The sequence below is a fragment of the Salmo salar genome, chromosome 13 (genome assembly GCF_965601325.2).
Source record: "Salmo salar chromosome 13, fSalSal1, whole genome shotgun sequence".
NCBI classification, from domain to species: domain Eukaryota; kingdom Metazoa; phylum Chordata; class Actinopteri; order Salmoniformes; family Salmonidae; genus Salmo; species Salmo salar.
Genome location: NC_138303.1, coordinates 108,417,180 through 108,437,659, shown reverse-complemented (window position 1 = coordinate 108,437,659; position 20,480 = coordinate 108,417,180). Strand labels below are relative to the sequence as shown.

At 41.5% G+C, this 20,480-nt stretch overlaps 1 protein-coding gene across 1 annotated transcript in view; it reads left to right on the top strand.

The window, feature by feature from the left end:
- Positions 1 to 20,480, top strand: part of scarb2c (scavenger receptor class B, member 2c) — a 39,734-nt gene that overhangs the window by 5,381 nt on the left and 13,873 nt on the right. The window contains exons 4-9 of the mRNA XM_045692629.2: positions 3,048 to 3,239; positions 5,252 to 5,343; positions 10,902 to 11,021; positions 13,943 to 14,112; positions 14,390 to 14,508; positions 17,498 to 17,571. Of these exons, the coding sequence (XP_045548585.1) occupies positions 3,048 to 3,239; positions 5,252 to 5,343; positions 10,902 to 11,021; positions 13,943 to 14,112; positions 14,390 to 14,508; positions 17,498 to 17,571 (767 nt within the window). The remainder of the gene's footprint in view (positions 1 to 3,047; positions 3,240 to 5,251; positions 5,344 to 10,901; positions 11,022 to 13,942; positions 14,113 to 14,389; positions 14,509 to 17,497; positions 17,572 to 20,480) is intronic.

The window sequence follows — 20,480 nt, the reverse complement described above, 5'->3', positions numbered from 1 at the left end:
TCTAAATAGCGAGCCCGTGATGCCTGGGCTATGTACTTAGAATATTGCAAAATGTGCTTTCACCAAAAAGCTATTTTAAAATCGGACATATCGAGTGCATAGAGGAGGTCTGTATCTATAATTCTTAAAATAATTGTTATGCTTTTTGTGAACGTTTATCGTGAGTAATTTAGTAAAATGTTAGCGAATTCCCCGTAAGTTTGCGGGGGGTATGCTAGTTCTGAACGTCACATGCTAATGTAAAAAGCTGGTTTTTGATATAAATATGAACTTGATTGAACAAAACATGCATGTATTGTATAACATAATGTCCTAGGGTTGTCATCTGATGAAGATCATCAAAGGTGAGTGCTGCATTTAGCTGTCTTCTGGGTTTTGGTGACATTATATGCTGGCTTGAAAAATGGGTGTCTGATTATTTCTGGCTTGGTACTCTGCTGACATAATCTAATGTTTTGCTTTCGTTGTAAAGCCTTTTTGAAATCGGACAGTGTGGTTAGATTAACGAGAGTCTTATCTTTAAATGGCTGTAAAATAGTCATATGTTTGAGAAATTGAAGTAATAGGATTTTGAAGATTTTGAAAATCGCGCCACAGGCTGGCAGTGGATGTTACGTAGGTGGGACGAATTCGTCCCGCCGGTCCCATAGAGGTTAAGTAATATTCCAACCGGACAATTCCAATGTCTTCAGAAAAGAAAAGGAACACAGCTCACTCTCACATGAGTGCGCACCTCCTGAGCTCATGTCATTTCCTCACTCATCTGACTCCAGGCCCTCTCGTTCGCTCAATGTTCACAGTAAAAGCCTGAAACAACGTTCTAAAGATTGTTGACATCTAGTGGAAGCCTTAGGAAGTGCAAAATGAACCCTAACTCACTGTGTAGGCAATCACTTGAAAAAACTACAACCCTCAGATTTCCCACTTCCTGGTTGGATTTTTCTCAGGTTTTTGCCTGCCATATGAGTTCTGTTATATTCACAGACATCATTCAAACAGTTTTAGAAACTTCAGAGTGTTTTCTATCCAAATCTACTAATAATATGCATATCCTACCTTCTGAGCCTGAGTAGCAGGCAGTTTAATTCGGGCACGCCTTTCATCCGGACGTCGAAATACTGCCCCCTACCCTAGAGAAGTTAACCTGTTAGGGCTAGGGGGCAGTATTTACACGGCCGGATAAAAAAACGTACCCGATTTAAATCTGGTTATTACTACTGCCCAGAAACTAGAATATGCATATAATTATTGGCTTTGGATAGAAAAAACCCTGAAGTTTCTAAAACTGTTTGAATGGTGTCTGTGAGTATAACAGAACTCATATAGCAGGAATCTCAGACGATATGAGAGGTTGAACAGACTAGTAATATGGGTTGCGACAATGGCGGCGGATAATTTTAGGAAGAGAGGGTCCAGATTGTCTAGCCCAGCTGATTTGTAGGGATCCAGTTTTTGCAGCTCTATCAGAACATTAGCTGTCTGGAATTGGGTGAAGGAGAAGCTGGAGAGGCTTGAGCAAGTAGCTGCAGGGGGGTGCGGAGCTGTTGGCCGGGGATGAGGTAGCCAGGTGGAAAGCATGGCCAGCCGTAGAGAAATGCTTATTGTAATTCTCGATTATCGTGGATTTATCGGTGGTGACAGTGTTTCCTAGCCTCAGTGCAGTGGGCAGCTGGGAGGAGGTGCTCTTATTCTCCATGGACTTTAGTGTCCCAAACCTTTTTTGGAATTAGTGCTACAGGAAGCAAATTTCTGTTTGAAAAAGCTAGCCTTTGCTTTCCTAACTGACTGTGTATATTGGTTCCTGACTTCCCTGAAGAGTTGCATATCGTGGGGGCTATTCGATGCTAATGCAGTACGCCGCAGGATGTTTTTGTGCTGGTCAAGGGCAGTCAAGTCTGGAGTGAACCTTGGGCTATATCTGTTCTTAGTTCAATTTTTTTTTTTTTAGAAGGGCTTATTTAAGATGGTGAGGAAAGCACTTTTAAAGAATAACCAGGCATCCTCTACTGACGGGATGAGGTCAATATCCTTCCAGGATACCTGGGCCAGGTCGATTAGAAAGGCCTGCTCGCTGAAGTGTTTTAGAGAGCGTTTGACAGTGATGAGGATTGGTCGTTTGACCGCTGACCCATTACGGACGCAGGCACTGAGGCAGTGATCGCTGAGATCCTGGTTGAAGACAGCAGGGGTGTTTTCTCTTGAGATTAGTCATTTCCTGTTTTACTGCAAGATATTAAATGTTTTCAAATTATGTATTTTATTGGCCCTGCTGCTGTGGACACTTAGGGTTAGGAAGCCAATGTGTCATTCATTTTTTTTTACTATCCCTTTAACAGTTTGGCCTGTCAATGAATCACTGTGGGTGGGATTGTCAGGGGAGGGGGCAGGATGTTTGAGTCATGGAGTTGGTAGGGTTTCGGACTTCAAGTTTAAGTTTTGTCACATGCAGAAGTACAGTGAAATGCTTAACATGCATGCGCTACCCAGTAATCAATATAAACATAGTATAACCAGGGCTCTAAAGAGCGACAAAATATTTCACTGTGTGACCTGGAGTTTTATTTTGGGAGCACTGGGCAATTATGAAAAAAAAATCTTCTAGATAATAATTGTTGTAATGATATGGCTTCGCTGTACCATTGTTTTAGAGTGCCCTCGAGAAACAAGTGAGTGCAGATTAGTTATCGTCATGGTTGCACCATTACTACAGCGAAAACATCTTCCTTCATTCATGCATTTATCTGCCGAAGAAGCTAATCGTTTTAAATTGGTAGCACATGAACATTTTTTAATTTAGAGCCCTGAGTATAATTAAATTGTAAAACATATATACATACAGGGCTCCCGTGTGGCACAGCGGTCTAAGGCACTGCATCTCAGTGCAAGAGGCATCACTACAGTCCCTGGTTCGATTCCAGGCTGTATCACATCCGGCCGTGATTGGGAGTCCCATAGGGCGGTGCACAATTGGCCCAGTGTCGTCAGGGTTAGCTTGTGAATGATGAATCCTTCGGTTCTGAGTATTCTCTCTCTCTCTCTGTTCCCAGACGGTGATGGGAAAATTCAAGGATACGTCATTTATTGCCAATATCATCTCATCTTACATGAAGTCGGTCAATGAAGACCTGTTCACTACACGCACTGTGGGAGAACTGCTTTGGGGCTATGAGGATGGCCTTCTCAAAGCTCTGAAAGTAGTGGACCCTACATTAGATGATGTGTTTGGACTCTTCTACAAGGTTTGATACTCACTACTCAATATGGACTGCATGGTTGGTTGTAATATGTTGATTTGGAATTAGATATTTGTATTTGTACGTTTTTTTAAGTGGTTGGTTATTTAAGTGCTGTGGTAATAATGTTTTGTAACCAGTCACTTCCATAAAGCAAGTATAGAATTAGATCTATGAAAGCCTTGTCATGTAAATGTCTATAGAGAACATCGTTTCAGATTCAACACACTGTTTTACAGGTCTGGATAACATTGTTTCAGATTCAACACACTGTTTTACAGGTCTAGAGGATAACATTGTTTCAGATTCAACACACTGTTTTACAGGTCTGGATAACATTGTTTCAGATTCAACACACTGTTTTACAGGTCTGGATAACATTGTTTCAGATTCAACACACTGTTTTACAGCTCTGGATAACATTGTTTCAGATTCAACACACTGTTTTACAGGTCTAGAGGATAACATTGTTTCAGATTCAACACACTGTTTTACAGGTCTAGAGGACAACATTGTTTCAGATTCAACACACTGTTTTACAGGTCTAGAGGATAACATTGTTTCAGATTCAACACACTGTTTTACAGGTCTAGAGGACAACATTGTTTCAGATTCAACACACTGTTTTACAGCTCTGGATAACATTGTTTCAGATTCAACACACTGTTTTACAGGTCTAGAGGATAACATTGTTTCAGATTCAACACACTGTTTTACAGGTCTAGAGGATAACATTGTTTCAGATTCAACACACTGTTTTACAGGTCTGGATAACATTGTTTCAGATTCAACACACTGTTTTACAGGTCTAGAGGATAACATTGTTTCAGATTCAACACACTGTTTTACAGGTCTAGAGGACAACATTGTTTCAGATTCAACACACTGTTTTACAGGTCTAGAGGATAACATTGTTTCAGATTCAACACACTGTTTTACAGGTCTAGAGGACAACATTGTTTCAGATTCAACACACTGTTTTACAGGTCTAGAGGATAACATTGTTTCAGATTCAACACACTGTTTTACAGGTCTAGAGGACAACATTGTTTCAGATTCAACACACTGTTTTACAGGTCTAGAGGATAACATTGTTTCAGATTCAACACACTGTTTTACAGGTCTAGAGGACAACATTGTTTCAGATTCAACACACTGTTTTACAGGTCTAGAGGATAACATTGTTTCAGATTCAACACACTGTTTTACAGGTCTAGAGGATAACATTGTTTCAGATTCAACACACTGTTTTACAGGTCTAGAGGATAACATTGTTTCAGATTCAACACACTGTTTTACAGGTCTAGAGGATAACATTGTTTCAGATTCAACACACTGTTTTACAGGTCTGGATAACATTGTTTCAGATTCAACACACTGTTTTACAGCTCTGGATAACATTGTTTCAGATTCAACACACTGTTTTACAGGTCTAGAGGATAACATTGTTTCAGATTCAACACGCTGTTTTACAGGTCTAGAGGACAACATTGTTTCAGATTCAACACACTGTTTTACAGGTCTAGAGGATAACATTGTTTCAGATTCAACACACTGTTTTACAGGTCTAGAGGACAACATTGTTTCAGATTCAACACACTGTTTTACAGGTCTAGAGGATAACATTGTTTCAGATTCAACACGCTGTTTTACAGGTCTAGAGGATAACATTGTTTCAGATTCAACACACTGTTTTACAGGTCTAGAGGACAACATTGTTTCAGATTCAACACACTGTTTTACAGGTCTAGAGGATAACATTGTTTCAGATTCAACACGCTGTTTTACAGGTCTAGAGGATAACATTGTTTCAGATTCAACACACTGTTTTACAGGTCTAGAGGATAACATTGTTTCAGATTCAACACGCTGTTTTACAGGTCTAGAGGATAACATTGTTTCAGATTCAACACACTGTTTTACAGGTCAATGATTTTTGTTTCTCTAGATCAGTGTTCTGTTTTGATGAACTCGTGAAGGAGCGATAGTTTCATGCTGGTTCTGTTTTTGTATTTCAGCAAAATGCTACAGATGATGGAGAGTATGTGTTTCTGACCGGTCAACAGAGTTATAAGGACTTTGCCGTTATAGATCAGTGGAAGGGCCAAAGGTAAGCCTTCTATAGAACATTCCACCACATAATATGTTATAAACATATAAATACGAAGGTATTATATTGTCAAGGATGACCATAAAAACACAAAACTAATTTAATCTGTAATCTAATTGTTCAGTTTGTGTAACTGCTATACGGTGCATTCGGAAAGTGTACAGACCCCTTGACTACTTCCACATTTGGTTACGTTACAGCCTTATTCTAAAATTGATTAAATATGTTTGTTTTTTTCCTCAACAATCTACACACAATAACCCATAATGACAGCACAAACAGGTTTTTGGATTTTTTAAAACAATTGATTAAAAAAAAAAAACGGATACCTTATTAAATAGCCAGCTGTTAAATTACATTTTTACATTTAAGTCATTTAGCAGACGCTCTTATCCAGAGCGACTTACAAAATGGTGCATTCACCTTATGATATCCAGTGGAACAACCACTTTACAATAGTGCATCTAAATCTTTTAAAGGGGGGGGGGGGGGGGGGGGTTAGAAGGATTACTTCATCCTATCCTAGGTATTCCTTAAAGAGGTGGGGTTTCAGGTGTCTCCGGAAGGTGGTGATTGACTCCGCTGTCCTGGCGTCGTGAGGGAGCTTGTTCCACCATTAAATAGCCATCACTAGCACAGAGAGGCTGCTGCCTAAATATACACTACTGGTCAATAGTTTTAGAACACCTACTCATTCAAGAGTTTTTCATTTTTACTATTTTCTACATTGTAGAATAATAGTGAAGACAAAAACTATGAAATAACACATATGGAATCATGTAGTAACCAAAAAAGTGGTAAACAAATCAAAATATATTTGAGATACTTCAAATAGCCACCCTTTGCCTTGATGACGCCTTTGCACACTCTTGGCAGTCTCTCAACCAGCTTGACCTGGAATGCTTTTTCAACAGTCTTGAAGAACTTCCCACATATGCTGTGCACTTGTTGGCTGCTTTTCCTTCACTCTGCGGTCCAACTCATCCCAAACCATCTCAGTTTGGTTGAGGTCGGGGGATTGTGGAGGCCAGGTCCTCTGATGCAGCACTCCATCACTCTCCTTCTTGGTCAAATAGCCCTTACACAGCCTGGAGGTGTGTTGGGTCATTGTACTTTTGAAAAACAAATGATAGTCCCACTAAGCCCAAACCAGATGGGATGGTGTATCACTGCAGAATGCTGTGGTAGTCATGTTGGTTAAGTGTGCCATGAATTGTAAATAAATCACAGACAGCGTCACCAGCAAACCACCCACACACCATAACACCACCACTTCCATGCTTTACTGTGGGAAATACACATGCGGAGATCATCCGTTCACCCACACCATGTCTCATAAATCCATGGCGGTTGGGACCAAAAATCTCCCATTTGGACTCCAGAGCAAAGGACAGATTTCCACTGGTCTAATGTCCATTGCTCGTGTTTCTTGGCCCAAGCAAGTCTCTTCTTATTGGTGTCCTTTAGTAGTGGTTTCTTTGCAGCAATTCGACCATGAAGGCCTGATTCACACAGTCTCCTCTGAACAGTTGATGTTGAGATGTGTGTTACTTGAACCCTGAAGCATTTATTTGGGATGCAATTTCTGAGGCTGGTAACTCTAATGAACTTATCCTCTGCAGCAGCGGTAACTCTGGGTCTTCCATTCCTTTGGGGGTCCTCATGAAAGCCAGTTTCATCATAGCGCTTGGTGGGTTTTGCGACTACCATTGAAGAAACTTTCAAAGTTCTTTATTTTCCGGATTGCCTGACCTTCATGTCTTAAAGTAATGGTGGACTGTCGTTTCTCTTTGCTTATTTGAGCTGTTCTTGACATAATATGGACTTGGTCTTTTACCAGATAGGGCCATCTTCTGTATTACCCCCCCCACCCCCCACCTTGTCACAACACAACTGATTGGCTCAAACACATTAAGGAAAGAAATTCCGCAAATTAATTTTTAGAAGGTTCACCTGTTAATTGAAATGCATTCCAGGTGACTACCTCATGAAGCTGGTTGAGAGAATGCCAAGGGTGTGCAAAGCTGTCATCAAGACAAAGGGTGGCTATTTGAAGAATCTCAAATATAACATTTCGATTTAAAATGTATTTTGGTTACTACATGATTCCAGCAGGGTAGCCTAGTGGTTAGAGCGTTGGGCTAGTAACTGAAAGGTTGCAAGTTCAAATCCCCGAGCTGACAACGTACAAATCTGTCGTTCTGCCCCTGAACAAGGCAGTTAACCCACTGTTCCTAGGCCATCATTGAAAATACTTTTTTTTTTCTTAACTGACTTGCCTAGTAAAATAAAGATAAAATAAAAAAATTCCATATGTGTTATTTCATTGTTTTGATGTCTTCACTAGTATTCTACAATGTAGAAAATAGTAAAAATAAAGAAAAACCCTTGAATGAGTAGGTGTTCTAAAACTATTGTCCGGTAGTGTAGACTTGAACTCATTGGCCACTACCTAGGGCGGCAGGTAGCCTAGTGGTTAGAGGGTTGGGCCAGTAATCAGAAAGGTTGCTGGCTCGAATCCCCAAGCTGACAAGGTAAAAATCTGTTGTTCTACCCCTGAACAAGGCAGTTAACCCACTGTTCCCTGGTAGGCTGTCATTGTAAATAAGAATTTGTTCTTAACTGACTTGCCTAGTTAAATATAAAAAATAACGTTTTTGAAAATGTCATAAATGGAACACTAATAATGTTTACATATCTTGCATTACTCATCTCATATGTATATACTGTATTCTATTCTAGCCTATGCCGCTCTGAAATTGCTCATCCGTATATTTTATATATTCTTATTCCTTTCTTTTACTTAGATTTGTGTGTATTAGGTATTTCTTGTGAATTTGTTAGATATTTCTGCGCTGTCGGAACTGGAAGCACAAGCATTTCGCTACATCTGCTAAACACGTATGTAACCAATAAAATTTGATTTGGGTGGTCCAGACGGAAGCCACTCCTCAGTAAAAGGCACATGACAGCCCGCTTGGAGTTTGTCAGAAGGCATCTAAAGCACTCCCAGACCATGAAACCAAGATTGAAGCCTTTGGCCTGAATGCCAAGCGTCACGTCTGGAGGAAACCTGGCACCATCCCTACAGTGAAGCATGGTGGTGGCAGTGTCATGCTGTGGGGATGTTATTCAGCGGCAGGGACTGGGAGACTAGTCAGGATCGAGGGAAAGATGAATGGAGCAAAGCAGAGAGGGATCCTTGATGAAAACCTGCTCAGGACCTCAGACTGGGGGTAAGATTCACCTTCCAACAGGACAACGACCCTAAGCACACAGCCAAGACAACGCAGGAGTGGCTTCGGGATAAGTCTCTAAATGTCCTTGAGTTGCCCAGCCAGAGACCGGACTTGAACCCGATCGAACATCTCTGGAGAGACCTGAATATAGCTGTGCAGCAACACTCCCCATCCAACCTGACAGAGCTTGAGGATCTGTAGAGAAGAATCGGAGAAACTCCCCAAATACAGGTGTGCCAAGCTTGCAGTGTCATACCCCAGAATACTCAAGGCTGTAATCGCTGTCAAAGGCGCTTCAACAAAGTACTCAGTAAAGGGTCTTAATGGTTAAGTAAATGTGTTATAGTTTGTATTTTATTTTGCTTTGTCTTTGTGGGGTATTGTGTGTAGATTGAGTTATTTTTTTCCCATGTAATCCATTTTGTTACGTAACAACATGTGGAATAAGTCAAGGGGTCTGAATTATTTCTGAATACATTGAAGGCTGCTGTCTAGGTTAGTAATGTCTAGGTTAGTGATGTCTACACACAGGCTACTGTCTAGGTTAGTAATGTCTAGGTTAGTAATGTCTACATACAGGCTGCTGTCTAGGTTAGTAATGTCTAGGTTAGTGATGTCTACACACAGGCTACTGTCTAGGTTAGTGATGTCTAGGTTAGTGATGTCTAGGTTAGTGATGTCTAGGTTAGTAATGTCTAGGTTAGTGATGTCTACACACAGGCTACTGTCTAGGTTAGTAATGTCTAGGTTAGTGATGTCTAGGTTAGTAATGTCTAGGTTAGTGATGTCTACACACAGGCTACTGTCTAGGTTAGTAATGTCTAGGTTAGTAATGTCTAGGTTAGTGATGTCTAGGTTAGTAATGTCTAGGTTAGTAATGTCTAGGTTAGTAATGTCTAGGTTAGTAATGTCTAGGTTAGTAATGTCTAGGTTAGTAATGTCTAGGTTAGTGATGTCTACACACAGGCTACTGTCTAGGTTAGTAATGTCTAGGTTAGTGATGTCTAGGTTAGTGATGTCTAGGTTAGTGATGTCTAGGTTAGTGATGTCTAGGTTAGTGATGTCTAGGTTAGTGATGTCTAGGTTAGTAATGTCTACATACAGGCTACTGTCTAGGTTAGTAATGTCTACACACAGGCTACTGTCTAGGTTAGTCATGTCTACACAGGCTACTGTCTAGGTTAGTAATGTCTAGGTTAGTAATGTCTACACACAGGCTGCTATCTAGGTTAGTAATGTCTAGGTTAGTAATGTCTAGGTTAGTAATGTTTACATACAGGCTACTGTCTAGGTTAGTAATGTCTAGGTTAGTAATGTCTAGGTTAGTAATGTCTAGGTTAGTACTGTCTAGGTTAGTACTGTCTAGGTTAGTACTGTCTAGGTTAGTACTGTCTAGGTTAGTACTGTCTAGGTTAGTGATGTCTAGGTTAGTACTGTCTAGGTTAGTACTGTCTAGGTTAGTACTGTCTAGGTTAGTGATGTCCACACACAGGCTACTGTCTAGGTTAGTAATGTCTACACACAGGCTGCTGTCTAGGTTAGTAATGTCTAGGTTAGTGATGTCCACACACAGGCTACTGTCTAGGTTAGTAATGTCTACACACAGGCTGCTGTCTAGGTTAGTAATGTCTAGGTTAGTAATGTCTAGGTTAGTAATGTTTAGGTTAGTAATGTCTAGGTTAGTAATGTCTACACACAGGCTACTGTCTAGGTTAGTAATGTCTAGGTTAGTAATGTCTAGGTTAGTAATGTCCACACACAGGCTGCTGTCTAGGTTAGTAATGTCCACACACAGGCTACTGTCTAGGTTAGTAATGTCTAGGTTAGTAATGTCTACACACAGGCTACTGTCTAGGTTAGTAATGTCTACATACAGGCTACTGTCTATGTTAGTAATGTCTAGGTTAGTAATGTCTAGGTTAGTAATGTCTACATACAGGCTACTGTCTAGGTTAGTAATGTCTAGGTTAGTAATGTCTACATACAGGCTACTGTCTAGGTTAGTGATGTCTAGGTTAGTGATGTCTATTGTACTGCACCTGTTATCCACAGCTTCTGGGGTTGCAGTAGAGATTGGCTGAGTGCACTGTAATTAACTAATAACAAATTTAGATGGGTGTTTTTTTTTCTTAGCCTTGTTAAACCTAATCTCACAATCTCACGTTTTTGTTTTACTTCAGGTGAAACAAAATGTGAGTGTTCTGGTCAGTGTGGTTTTGCAAGGCTAAATATAATCTAGACTTCACAGAAGGCGAATACAGTCAGAACTCATTGTGAAATGTAATCCGTGATAACAATGTGTGTTCTCTGTGTGTGCAGCTCTCTGAATTGGTGGACCACAGATGAGTGTAACATGATCAATGGGACCAATGGGGCCTCCTTTCATCCAATCATCACCAAGAACGAGACCCTCTACATGTTTTCCTCTGATCTCTGCAGGTTGGTTTGGGTCTGATCTCTCATGTCTCTGTCATGGGTGTAGGCCTGTTACGGGGTTTGTATTACCGCCACACTGGCGGTCACGAGTCATGGCCGCAGTCAAATTCCACGTGACCGTTTAGTAACTAGGCTTCTCCAAGCTCTGATGCTGCTGATGGTCATTAGTATCTTACCAAACTAGCTAGCTGCCTGGTAGTCAACACTCTATTGTCCCTCTAATCACTCTGACATCAATGGAAATGTAATCGGAAATCTAATCGAAAACGTCATTAGCTCATGTTGCGCAACATTTCTATAGGCTATGCAATTGATTTGAGAATCCAGTTTTGATGGCCTCTATTAGAAAGAAGAGGCTCTTATCAGCTTTCTATAGGCTAGGCCTACTATTTTTATTTCTCTACTTTCCTAATATTTAGCACATTGCTTCTCTTTACAACAGGAGTATAGCCTACCTGGCTGGCATTACGGGCTATTTAAGTACATAGTTGACATGTATTTTTTTGCCCCTGTTTCGAGAAAGGTACATGATAATGGTCCATTCTAAATAAATACAAATGCACACATATATCATTTAGTACATGTAAAGACAAGATGAAATCAAGAATAGTATGGTGGGTGACAATATTAGCCTATCACTTGTGAATGATTATATTATCACTTTTGAACGATGCCCAGCTTGTGTGCAGTAAGGCAAGAAACAGCGCATGCCTGTTCCTCTAACATCTTCAATATGCGCCCCGGATTTCAATAGGGACACTCACAGTTGCATCTCCGACATGTCTGTCTTCACTTGTAGCCTGTGAGAAAGACCTGATCACGTGAAGGGTATTGGCTAATATGAATTTCTGAGAGAGCCATGTGAGGTGAGCGTTCCGCCGGAGCACGCAGTCCCGTGTGGCTCAGTTGGTAGAGCATGGCACTTGCAACGCCAGTGTTGTGGGTTCAATTCCCACGGGGGATCAGTACGAAAACATATATGAATATGTATGCACGAACTACTGTAAGTTGCTCTGGATAAGACCGTCTGCTAAATGACTAAAATGTACATGTAAGGGAATTATAATTATATTCAGCCTAAGGCCACAACGACCATTGGCCGCAAAAGGAATTAATTGTTTTAGGGGGCATTACAGCCCCACAAAGAGCATACCGCCGGGAAATTCGAGGCATTATCAAGTGCCTGTCAAATTGTGAATGAGAGACTGAAGTGTGTACAGCCTTGCACAAAAAACAAAGCAGAGCTTTGCCTATTCATGCAACTTTTTAATAATCATCATTAGTCACATCATACAGCCTTAGAATGTATTATGGGTCTCCCGAGTGGCACAGCGGTCTAAGGCACTGCAACGCAGTGCTAGATGTGTCATTACAGACCTGGGTTCGATCCCGGGCTGTATCGCAACCGGCCGTCATCGGTAGTACCATAGGGCGGCGCACTATTGGCCCAGCGTCGTCCGGGTTAGGGGAGGGTTTGGCCGGGGGGGCTTTATCGCTCTCTAGCGACTCCTTGTGGCGGGCCGGGCGCCTGCAGGCTGACCTCGGTGGTCAGTTGAACGCTGTTTCCTCTGACACATTGGTGTGGCTGGCATCCAGGTAAAGTGGGCAGGTGTTAAGATGCGTGGTTTGGCGGGTCACGTTTGGGAGGACGCATGACTCAGCCTTTGGCTCCTGAGCCCGTTGGGGAGTTGCAGCGATGAGACAAGATCGAAATTGGGGAGAAGAAATATTATCAAAACATAATAGCCCAACGTTTGTATCACGACTAAAGTTGCATAAATAACTCGAAATGAAGCATATAGGGGGACCTATTTCTTTGTTAACCGCTCAATACAGAATAGCCACGCTCCCTCAAATGGTTTGGAGAAAATATCCTTTCTATTTTATTCAGTTTTGTTTATACTATAAAATAATACCACGGAATTCTAAGCAAGTCTTGTCTGTTAAATGAACTAGTGTATCCCACATGAAAAAGAAAAGGAGAGCCACACACACTTAAGAGCTCAGATGCAATAATAACCTAATAACCAACGTTTCAACAGACAAGCTGTTTTCATCAGGGTATAGTGTAGCCCACAGCCATGGCATAGTCAGATCAGGGCCTAACATAAGGACAACTCAGAGTATTCTGTTCTTCTGAAATAGACTACATTTTCTTCATATCATGTTCCTTTAGACCTGTCTAAAATAAATCATGGATTTATTAGACTTTTTTTTTAAATGTAGATGTTCTAAAGGTCTGCGTCACTGGCATGTAAGCTATTCGTGGAAACCAGGAGATGTTAAATGTGTTTGTGTTAAGGGTCAATTACCTTGAGACCCGCAGTTATTTGCTTGACTGGCTGACAATTTCATGACTACCACAGCCCTAATTGAGTGTTCACAAGGATAAAGGCAGAACAGTAGTTTGGAATATACAGGTTAATAGGGCGTGATGAAGTCAAACTGTGAATGCATGAGGTGCCAGGTAGCCTAGTGGTTAGAGCGTTGGACTAGTAACCGAAAGGTTGCAAGATCGAATCTCTGAGCTGACAAGGTACAAATCTGTCGTTTTGCCCCTGAACAAGGTAGTTAACCCCACTGTTTCTAGGCTGTCATTGTAAATAAGAATTTGTTCTTAACTGACTTGCCTAGTTAAATAAAGGTAAAATATTTTTTTTTTAAATGAAGTTCCGGGTTTACACGACAGTCTGTACAGAGTTGTCCCAACAAAGTTACTTCTCTCAATAGCTCAATAGCTTTCATGTTTCAGAATGCTTTTAAAGATGTTTACATTCCAAGATCCACTAAAACTCCTGTAATGAACCCAGAACAAAATCTTGCATGAGTTGGCTAGCTTGCTACTCCCTGTGTTTGTAAACATTTATGCATCTCCTCTTTCACAGTAGATGAATCTATGCTCTGTTCATTGTCCTCTTTGTCAGATCTATCTATGCCATCTATGAGGAGGAGAGCAGTGTGATGGGTATCCCAGGCTACAGGTTCTCTCCACCCAGCACGGTGTTTGCCAACACAACAGAGAATGCTGGTTTCTGTTCCCCACCAGGGAACTGTCTGGGCTCTGGCGTGCTCCAAGTCAGTGCCTGCAAACAAGGTAATAATATATAATGTCTTTTATTTCCAATATTTGATATATGCCACTTGGCATTCAATTTTATACAAACATTGAGTGCGTAAGTTTTTGTGATCCCTACGGGGGTTGAACCCACAACCTTGTCGGTACTAGTCAATGCCACACTCTTATCAACTGAGCCACTCCTAGTCAGGACTGTAACCATACGGATTGAAAACATCATCTGTCCGAGGTCCGTTATTAACTCAATGAGGTGGGAAATCGTCATCTCAATGTTGTGTCATATTTCACTTCCTAGATGCTCCGATCGTCATGTCTTCTCCACACTTCTACCAGGCAGATGAGAAGTTTGTCAAAGACATCTTCGGGATGAAACCAAACAAGAAGCAACACGAAACCATCATAGATATCAACCCGGTATGTAAACTGAACAAAAATATGAATGCAACATGTAACAATTTCAAAGATTTTACTGAGTTACAGTTCATATAAGGAAATAAATTATTTAGGCCCTAATCTATGGATTTCACATGACAGGGAATACAGATATGCATCTGTTGGTCACAGATACCTTTAAAAACAAAAGTAGGGGCATGGATCAGTCAGTGTCTGGTGTGACCACCATTTTGCTTCATGCAGCGTGACACATTTCCTTCACATAGAGTTGATCAGGCTGTTGATTGTGGAATGTTGTCCCACTCCTCTTCAATGGCTGTGTGAAGTAGCTGGATATTGGCGAGAACTGGAACACGCTGTCATACATGTCGATCCAGAGCATCCCACACATGCTCAATGGATGCCATGTCTGGTGTCTATGCAGGCCATGGAGTAACTGGGACTTTTAAGCTTCCAGGAATTGTGTACAGATCCTTACAACAGGGCTGTGCATTATCAGGCTGAAACATGAGGTGCGGATGAATGGCCCGGCAATGGGCCTCAGGATCTCGTCACGGTATCTCTGCGCATTGAAATTGCCATCGTGTTCATTGTCCGTAGCTTATGCCAGCCCATAGCATACATAACCCCACCCCCACCACGGGGCACTCTGTTCACAACGTTGACATCAGCAAACTGCTCGCCCACACGTCTGTCATCTGCCCGTACAGTTGAAACCTGGATTCATCTGTGAAGAGCACAGTTCTCCAGCGTGCCAGTGGCCAAGGGAATGTGAGCAGGTCAAGACCCTGGTGAGGTCGACAAGCACACAGATGAGCTTCCCTGAGATGTTTTCTGTGCAGAAATTCTTTGCTTGTGCAAATCCACAGTTTCAACAGATGGCCGGGTGGCTGTCCTCAACCATCCCGTGGGAGAAGAAGCCGGACGTGGAGGACCTGGGCTGACGTGGTTACACGTGAACTGTGTGTGAGGCCAGTTGGATGTGCTGCCAAATTGTCTAAAATAATGTTGGAGGCGGCTTATGGTAGAGAAATTAACATTCTCTGGCAACTTCTCTGGTGGACATTCCTGCAGTCTGCATGCCAATTGCACGCTCCCTCAACACTTGAGACATCTGTGGCATTGTGTTGTGACAAAACTGCACATTTTAGTGGCCTTTTATTGTCCCCAGCACAAGGTGCACCTGTGTAATGATCATACTGTTTAATCAGCTTCTTCATATGCCACACCTGTCAGGTGGATGGATTATCTTGGCAAAGGACAAATACTCACTAACAGGGATGTAAACAAATTTGTGCACAGAATTTGAGAGAAATAAGCCTTTTGTGTGTATGGAACATTTCTGGGATCTTTTATTTCAGCTCATGAAACATGGGACCAACACTTTACATATCACGTTTTTAATATTTTTGTTTTGTGTATAACCTTTTACCAAGAGTACCTTACCTCTGGCGTCAGCATGTTTTCAGTTTTGACCACTAGAGGGAACACTATTACCACTTTAGTAGAACAGGTCATCATTTTCACAGAGCATTTTATTCTTTGTGATTGGATATTTTTTTTTTACTATAGAAGGATAATAATATCACTAATTCACACAAAGCAGGGACACACACATACTATGATGCTCAGGAGACAAATTACAGTAACTACCTAAATCTAGCCAGTAAGAGAAGAGCAGTTTTCCATTGCAGAACGTTTTGCAACGGTGTGCACTAATGAACACGACCCAGTGCTCTTCCTGAGCCAAGGCCAGTCAGAAGCAGTGTGTATAAAGTCCTTCCTGTTGATAAGCTGTTATTTATAGAGCTGTTTGTGGTGCAGTTGGAGTTTCTCAGTACCAGGCGTAGAGACACTAAAGATAAGCCTAGGGCTGTATCCCAAATGGCACCATATTCCCTATATAGTGCACTACTTTAGACCAGAGACCTATAGAACCCTATTCCCTATATAGTGCACTACTTTTGACCAGAGCCCTATGGAACCTTATTCCCTATATAGTGCACTACTTTAGACCAGAGCCCTATAGAACCCTATTCCCTATATAGTGCACTACTTTAGACCAGAGCCCTATAGAACCCTATTCCCTATATAGTTCACTACTTTAGACCAGAGCCCTATAGAACCCCAATTAATCCCAAAGGTGTTCGATGGGGTTGAGGTCAGGACTCTGCAGGCCAGTCGAGTTCTTCCACACCGATCTGGACAAACCATTTCTGCATGGACCTCGCTTTGTGCACTGGGGCATTTCCATGCTAAATCAGGAAAGGGTCTGTTGCCACAAAGTTGGTAGCACGGAATCGTCTTGAGAATGTAATTTTACTGTTTCTTCTTTTGGTTAATTCACATAATTTCTCAATTTACAGTATGTTTGCCAGTCGTCTGTGCATCCAGACTTATTTGTCATTCCTTTTTCCTCGTCCCTCTCAACCATAACATTTTTCTAATACTCATAAATCCACAGGGATTTAGCAGTTCTAACAGAGAGTTTCTTAACAGGTGCATGCTTATCAATAACTGGAAGAAAAATGTGCCGTATGGTTGCTCCTCACATGAATCACTACAGAACTTCTGGTATGATCTCTTACACTATATTAGGCCCAGGCTTTGGAACTTTGGTCTTCCTACATATTGCTTCCATGTTATGATCACAGATCTGATGGGTGTGGATACTGCTTTAGAGGAAATTCCTGCAGCATTAGTAAAGATGTGATCAATACATGTGGGTGATTTTCATTCATGTGCTGTTTGTAAATCCCTTGGTAGTGGTAGGTTGACTGATAACCTGAACCAGATTGCAGGCACTGGTTACAGTTTGAAGCTCCTTGAGTGGACAGCTTGATGAAAACCAGTCGATATTTAGGTCACCCAGAAAATATACCTCTGTTGATATGACATATATTATCAATCATTTCACACACATTATTCAGATACTGTTAGCATTCAGTGGTCTATAGAATAGGCAACCTGAGAAGTAGTAATAATTCATAACTCTGATTTGTTTCCACAGCTTACAGGCATCGTACTTCAGGCTGCTAAGAGACTTCAAGTGAATGTGTTAGTTGAGAAGATTCCTGTGTTTAGGTAAGCAAAGACTATCTCAAACCAAACTATTCCCTAACTGTTATATCTTCACATTTTACTCACACACTTTTATTTGAACAGGTACAATGTACACCAAAATCATAAGTCTCAGTACACTTGGTAAAATATCTTTGTACCATATTTAGCCAACAGCTAATTTCCCTCTGCAGTCCCCAGGCAGGTGAACATATACAGTGCATTTGGAAAGTATTCAGACCCCTTGACTTTTTCCACATTTTGTTACGTTGCAGCCTTATTCTAAAATTGATTAAATCGTTTTTTTCCCCCCTAATCAATCTACACGCAATACCCTGTGATGACAAAGCGAAAACAGATTTGTAGAAATGTTTGCAAATTTAAAAAACTGACATCACATTTACATAAGTATTCAAACCCTTTACTCAGTACCTTTGGCAGCGATTACAGCCTCGAGTCTTCTGGGGTATGACGCTACAGCTTGGCACACCTCTATTTGGGGAGTTTTCCCTCCTATTCTTCTCTGCAGATCATCTCAAGCTCTGTCAGGTTGGATGGGGAGTGTTGCTGTACAGCTATTTTCAGGTCTTTCCAGAGATGTTTGATCAGCTTCAAGTCCGGGCCCTGGCTGGGCCACTCAAGGACATTCAGAGACTTGTCCTGAAGCCAGTCCTGCGTTGTCTTGGATGTATTCTTAGGGTCGTTGTCCTGTTGGAAGGTGAACCTTCGCCCCAGTCTTTTGGTCCTGAGCGCTCTGGAGCAGGTTTTCATCAAGGATCTCTCAGTACTTTGCTCCGTTCCTCTTTCCCTCAATCCTGACTAGTCTCCCAGTCCCTGCTGCTGAAAAATATACCCACAGCATGATACTGCCACCACCACCACCATGCTTCACCGTAGGGATGGTGCCAGGTTTCCTCCAGACGTGACACTAGGCATTCAGGCCTAAAAGTTCAATCTTGGTTTCATCAGACCAGAGAATCTTGTTTTTCATGGTCAGAGTCCTTTAGGTGCCTTTTGGCAACACTTCAAGTGGGCTGTCATGTGCCTTTTACTGAGGAGTGGCTTCCGTCTGGCCACTCTACCATAAAGGCCTGATTGATAGAGTGCTGCAGAGATGGTTGTCCTTCTGGAAGGTTCTCCCATCTCCACAGAGGAACTCTGGAGCTCTGTCAGAGTGATCTTCGGGTTCTTGGTCACCACCCTGACCAAGGCCCTTCTCCCCCGATTGCTCAGTTTGGTCTGGTGGCCAGCTCTGGGAAGAGTCTTGGTGGTTCTAAAACATCTTTCATTTAAGAATGATGGAGGCCACTGTGTTCTTGGGGACCTACAATGCTGCAGACATTTTTTGGTACCCTTCCTCAGATCTCTGCCTCGACACAATCCTGTCTCGGAGCTCAACGGAAATACCTTCAACCTCATGGCTAGGGTTTTGCTCTGACATGCACAGTCAAATGTGGGACCTCATATAGACAGGTGTGTGCCTTTTCTAAATCATGTCTAATCAGTAGAATTTACCACAGGTGGACTCCAAGTTGTAGAAACAGCTCAAGGATGATCAATAGAAAAAGGATGCCCCTGAGCTCAATTTCGATCTTTATATAGCAAAGGGTCTGAATACTTATGTTAATGTATATAAAACAATCTTGTTTTTACTTTGTCATTGTGGAGTATTGTGTATAGATTGAATAAGGCTGTAACGTAGCAAAATGTGGAAAAAATCAAGGGGTCTGAGTACTTTCCAATTGCTCTGTGAACAAGTAAAATACTTGTTAAACGACAACATACAAAAATGTGACAATTCTAAAAATAAGAAATCAGGACATGCAGATATGTTTCCACACGGAAATCAAGACATTGCACATGTTAATAATTCAACACATTACTATGTTTTTGGAAGAAAAGCTTTTTTTTTTTTTTTGTCCATGTTAAAATAACATTAAATTGATCAGAAATACAGTGTAGACATTGTTAATGTTGTAAATTACTATTGTAGCTGGAAATGGCAGATTTTTTTATGGAATATCTACATCGGCGTACAGAGGCCCATTATCAGCAACCATCACTCCTATGTTCCAATGGCACGTTGTGTTAGCTAATCCAAGTTTATCATTTTAAAAGGCTAATTGATCATTAGAAAACCCTTTTGCAATTATTTTAGCACAGCTTAAAACGGTTGTTTCTGATTAAAGAAGCAATACAACTGGCCTTCTTTAGACTAGTTGAGTATCTGGAGCATCAGCATTCGTGGTTTCGATTACAGGCTCAAAATAGCCAGAAACAAAGACTTTCTGAAACTCGTCAGTCTATTCTTGTTCTGAGAAATGAAGGCGAGAAATTGCCAAGAAACTGAAGATCTCGTATAACGCTGTGTACTATTCCCTTCACAGCGCAAATTGACTTTAACCAGAATAGAAATAGAAGTGGGAGGCCCCCGTTGCACAACTGAGCAAGTGGACAAGTACATTAGAGTGTCTGGTTTGAGAATCAGACGCCTGAAGTGTTGCCACCACAAGTTCTCAACTGGCAGCTTCATTAAATAGTACCCGCCAAACACCAGTCTCAACATCAACAGTGAAGAGGCGACTCCGGGATGCTGGCCTTCTAGGCAGAGTTGTAAAGAAAAAGCCATATCTCAGACTGGCCACTAAAAAGACAAGATGGGCAAAAGAACAGACACTGGACAGAGGAATTCTGCCTAGAAGGCCAGCATCCCTCTTCACTGTTGACGTTGAGACTGGTGTTTTGTGGGTACTATTTAATGAAGCTGCTTGAATGCAGAGGGGAGATTATGTTGTTTTGTTTGTTTGCATTTCTGTCTTCCTCTGGTATACTGAGATTTTGGTGTAAATGTGTCAACAAATTTGAGGTGTTGGCAGCTGCATAGGCTATTCTCGTTGACTTTGGCGACATACTACTTTGGCGACTATTCACGT